This window comes from Scyliorhinus torazame, chromosome 25 (genome assembly GCF_047496885.1).
Source record: "Scyliorhinus torazame isolate Kashiwa2021f chromosome 25, sScyTor2.1, whole genome shotgun sequence".
In the NCBI taxonomy this organism is placed as follows: Eukaryota; Metazoa; Chordata; class Chondrichthyes; order Carcharhiniformes; family Scyliorhinidae; genus Scyliorhinus; species Scyliorhinus torazame.
Window position 1 is genome coordinate 17,162,295 of NC_092731.1, and position 5,087 is coordinate 17,167,381.

The 5,087-nt window shown below is 48.1% G+C and overlaps 1 protein-coding gene across 1 annotated transcript; it reads left to right on the top strand.

The window, feature by feature from the left end:
* The first annotated feature begins 874 nt into the window (after positions 1–874).
* LOC140402369 (forkhead box protein G1-like) lies at positions 875–2,045 on the top strand. The gene has a single exon (XM_072490105.1). The coding sequence runs from the start codon at positions 911–913 to the stop codon at positions 1,961–1,963; it is 1,053 nt and encodes a 350-aa protein (XP_072346206.1). The 5' UTR covers positions 875–910; the 3' UTR covers positions 1,964–2,045.
* The last annotated feature ends 3,042 nt before the right edge of the window (positions 2,046–5,087 follow it).

Consider the following 5,087-nt stretch of genomic DNA (forward strand, 5'->3'; position numbering starts at 1 on the left):
ATATGTTTGAGATTGTGTTTATGTCTAAGTTTGTCTGTGTTTGTGTCTGCATCCGCATATTTTGAAACTGCGTGCTTATGCTCAAGTTTGCGTGTGTTGAAACTGTGTTTGCATTTGAGATTGTGTTTAGGTTTGAGCCTGGCTGTGTTTGTGCCTGTATCAAGGTGTTTTGAATCTGTATGTTGTGTGTGTTTGAAACTGTGTCTATTTGAGGTTGTGTATGTGTTTGAGATTGTGTTTATGGTTGAGTATTTCTGTATCAAGGTGTTTTGAATCCTTACATTTGTGTGTGTTTGACACTGTGGGTGGGTGTTTGAGTTTGTATGTGTGTTCCTGTCTGAATTTGGTATGTGTTTGAGTCTGTGTGTGTTTCGAATCGAAATGTGTGTTTCTTAAGGCTGTGTGTGCGTTTGTGTTTGAGATTGTGTTTCTGTTTGAGCCTGTCTGTGTTTGGCTCCATAGCTGCGTGTGTTTTGAATCGGAATGTGTGTGTGTGTGTGTGTGTGTGTGACCCTGGTTTAAAACTCAAAACTGGACTTTTCGTTTAATAAAAGCGAGGCAGGAATCAGGAACACCCCATGGGTCGGGAGAGATTGGCACTGGACTCTAAACTGTGGGAGAAACTTTCCTTGTGGGAGAATGATTTTACCAGAAAGCTTCAAATATTTTCTGTGGATCTCGGAGGCTGGATTTGAATGAATGGGAGGGGGGTGGGGGGGGGGGGGCGGTGAATGGAGAAGGATAGAATCTGATTGGATCAGTTAGCAGGGAGCTGGGAGGTGATTGGCTTTGATAGGGGGGGGGGGTGAGGGAGGTGGGAGGAGGCGCCTGTCTAGCTTATTTGGGGAGATTTCTCAATGGGACAGCAAAGCGGTTTGCTGTGTGCTATGTATGTGGGTGCTGGTGGGTGATGGCAGATCTGAAAAAGGCCACGGTGACCCCCAAAAGGTCCTTCAGCATCCAGAGCCTATTGCCCGAGGAGGTTTTGAGTGGAGAGGGGGCGAGGGAGCCTCTGAGGCAGGAGAAGGGGAAGAGCGCAGCAGCGGCGGAGCAGGAGGCAGAACTTGCGAGCCAGGAGAGGCGGAGGGCGCCGGGAGGGGACGCAGAGGAGGAGAAGGGGCTTGGCAACCCCGAGAAGCCCCCTTTCAGCTACAACGCCCTGATCATGATGGCCATCCGCCAGAGCCCCCAGAAGAGACTGACCCTCAGTGGCATCTACGAGTTCATCGTGCAGAATTTCCCCTACTACAAGGAGAACAAGCAAGGCTGGCAGAATTCCATCAGACACAACCTGAGTCTCAACAAGTGCTTTGTCAAGGTGCCCAGACACTATGATGACCCTGGGAAAGGCAATTACTGGATGCTTGACCCCTCCAGCGATGATGTCTTCATTGGGGGCGCCACAGGCAAATTGAGGAGGAGATCCACCCCAGTCCGGGCGAAATTGGCTTACAAGAGGGGGGCGAGGCTGGCGTCCACGGGGTTGGCATTGGCCAGCTCTCTCTACTGGCCCTTGTCCCCCCTCCTATCCCTGCAGCAGCCTCACCTCCAGGGCGCGCACCCCCTGAGTTACAGCCCAGCCTCGCCCTACCCGGCACCCCCTTACACCGTGTCCCTCCTCTGCGCCCAGCCCGGTGCCCACATGCCGGAGGTGCCCGGCTACGGCGGAAGCCAGCATCTCAGCCCCACCACCCTGGCAGCCTCGCTGCCCCGCGGGCTCTCCCCCTCCTCCTCCTCCTGCACCTCGTCGCCCCCCTGCAGCCCGTGCGCCCTCAACCTCCTGGCCGGCCAGACCACCTACCTCTTCTCGCAGCTGTCGCCTCTCGCCGGCCCCGGCGGCGCCCCCCTCAGTGGAATAGCCCCACCGCTGCTGAAGAGCAGAGAATTCAGGAGACCCCCTCCTGCATCGTTCCCAGGGCTTTATTTCCCCACCCAGAACCTGGAGACCCCTTTCATCCTGTAAAGAAACCCGGAGAGGATTATTTATTTTGTGAATAGCAGATTTTGAGGTGGAATTGACGATGTTATATTATGTGTATTTTTTTTTGGAGAAGTGGGGGGGGGGGGGGGGGGCAGAATAAATTATTTAAAAAGATATCTATCATATCAGTATTTCGACACCTTTATATTCCCTCTGAACGAGGTAATCTTTTACATGCTTAAGCCAAATGTTGAGTTGAAAATTAAATGGAATAAGATTGTGTGGCAACCTCATTGTTTGTTTTGTAATATTGGGATTAAAGTGTAGTATTAAACAGTAAACAGTTTGCCGGTAATGTTTGCTGACAGCAGGCAGAGTTTTAACTTAAATAGAAGGAGAAAGAGTTTGATAAACTCAGCAGGTCTGGCAGCATCAGTGGAGAGGGAAACAGAATGAATGTTTCGAGTCCGTACGACCCTTCTACAGAACTCATTTAACTTGTTATTTTGCACCCGACCGTGGTGATCGATGGGGGGTGTCTCGTAGAGCTTATAAAGTCAGTTTTACAGCACAGAAAGAGGCTCTTCGGCCCATCGTTACTGTGCCGGCCCTCGAGCCCCAATCTATTCTAATCCCATTTCCCAGCACTTGGTCCGTAGCCGTGTGCGCTGGGGCGTTCCGAGTGCTGATCAAAATGCTTCTTCAATTCTGTGAGGGTCTCTGCCTCCACCACCCTTTCAGGCAGCAAGTTCCAGATTCCCACCACCCTCTGGGTGAAAGCTTTTTCCTTACATCCCCTCTAAATCTCCTGCCCTTTGTCTTAAATCTATGGTTATTGACCCCCCCCTACTGAGGATGGCACGGTAGCACAGTGGTTATCACTGTGGCTTCACAGCACCAGGGTCCTGGGTTCGATTCACGGCTTGGGTCACTGTCTGCGCGGAGTCTGCACGTTCTCCCCGTGTCTGCGTGGGTTTCCTCCGGGTGCTCCGGTTTCCTCCCTCAAGTCCTGAAAGACGTGCTTGTTGGGTGAATTGGACATTCTGAATTCTCCCTGTGTGTACCCGAACAGGCGCTGGAATGTGGTGACTAGGGGCTTTTCACAGTAACTTCATTGCAGTGTAAATATAAGCCTACTTGTGACAATAAAGATTATTATTAAGTTTCTTCCTATCCACCCTATCTGTGTCCCTCATAATTTTGTACACCTCAACTTGACCCCCACCCTCCCTCAGCCCTCTCTGATCCGAGAAAAACGATCCCAGCCTAAACAACCTCGCTTCATTGCTGAAACACTCCAGCCAAGGCAACGCCTCCTCTGTGCCCTCTCCAGTGCAATTACAGCCTTCCTGTTGCTGTCTGTGGGATCTTGCTATGCCCACCTCTCTCGCATTACAACAGTAAGTGCAATTCAAAAGCACTTCACTGGCTGTAAGGTGCTATAGAAATGTAAGTCTTTTTAGGCAGCACGGTGGCGTAGAGGCTGGAACTGCTGCCTCACGGCACCGAGGTCCCAGGTTCAATCCCGGCTCTGGGTCATTGTCCGTGTGGAGTTTGCACATTCTCCCCGTGTTTGCATGGCTTTCGTCCCCACAACCCAAAGCTGTGCAGGGTAGGTGGAATGGCCACGCTAAATTGCCCCTTAATTGGAAAAAATCAATTGGGTACTCTAAATTTAAAAAAAAAAGAAATGTAAGTCTTTTAAAAACCATTTTAAAATACTATGCACAGCGAGGGATAATTTTTCGGAATCTTACTTGAATCTGATAAGACTTTGCCATTTTTTTCTCTGTTAAGCGACCCCGCCTCCGATTATGTAAATAAGACCAGGGCATTTCAAGGATTTGCATTTTGTCCATCTGGAAAGGTATGTCTGAAAGGACAATGGAAATAGACTCAAAGTGTTGCAATTTTGCGAAGGTGAGCAAGGCGGGGGAATACACAATGAATGGTAGGATGCTGGGAAGTACAGAGGACCAGAGGGACCTTGGGGGGCATGTCCAAAGATCCCAGAAGGCAGCAGGACAACAGGGGGTTAGGGTGGTTAAGAAGGCATGTGCGATACCTGCCTCTATTAGCCAAGCATAGAGTAAAAGATCCACTCGTTAGGCCACAGCTGGAGTACAGTTCTGGACGTCACACTATAAAGAATGATATGATTGCATTGGAGAATGTGCAGAGGAGACTCACCAGGATGTTGCCTGGGCTGGAGCATTTCAGCTATAGAGAGAGGCTGGTTAGGCTGGGATAAGGAGAGAGAGAGAGAACATCAACTCAAAATGTTGATATCAAGGCAGAAGTCGAGGAAAGTTTAAAGGGAGGAGTAACCCCTCTTATTGAAAAGCCTAGTGGGGATATATTTAAAGATATTCAAGCACTGCCCCGATTTGATGAGGAAGATGTGGAAGCCTTTTTTAAATCTCATTTGAGAAAGTGGCTAAACAATTGAAGTAGCCAAGTTTGCACATTCTCCCCATGTCTGTGTGGGTCTCATCCCCACAACCCAAAGATGGGTTGTGCAGGGTAGGTGGATTGGTCACGCTAAATTGCCCCTTAATTGAAAAAAAATAATTGGGTACTCTAAATTTTTTTATTTTTAATTTAAGTAGCCAAAATGAATGTGCAGAATGTCCAAAGTGAATGTCCAGAAGATGGCGCTGGAGCGAGGCAGCTCTCTGCGAGCTCTCCCCAACAGATCCACTTTTTACTTAACTTATACTCGTTCTAATCTTTTAAAATGTATTTCCCTATTTATGTATTTTCTTTTCTTCCCATGTACTTAATGATCTGTTGAGCTGCTCGCAGGAAAATACTTTTCACTGTACCTCGATATACGTGACAATAAACAAATCCAATCTAATCCAATCCAAAAGCCATGTGGCCATTGTTGGTTCAAACAAAGTTATTAGGTAGAGCCTATGAAGTGTTGCATCACTATCAGAGGAGGTATCTCGGGATCATGATGAGGTGAGGGAAAAACATTTTAAATGCATGTGAACTACTGCCAGAAGCCTACACACAGAAGTTTAGAAATCTAAGGAAAGAACCAGATCAGACATTGTAGGATTCAAAAGAATCAAATAAAATGATTTTGATAGATGGATTGGAATAAAAATAGACCTAACATAAGGATCTCTTAGGGAAATAGTTATTTTGGAGGAATGTA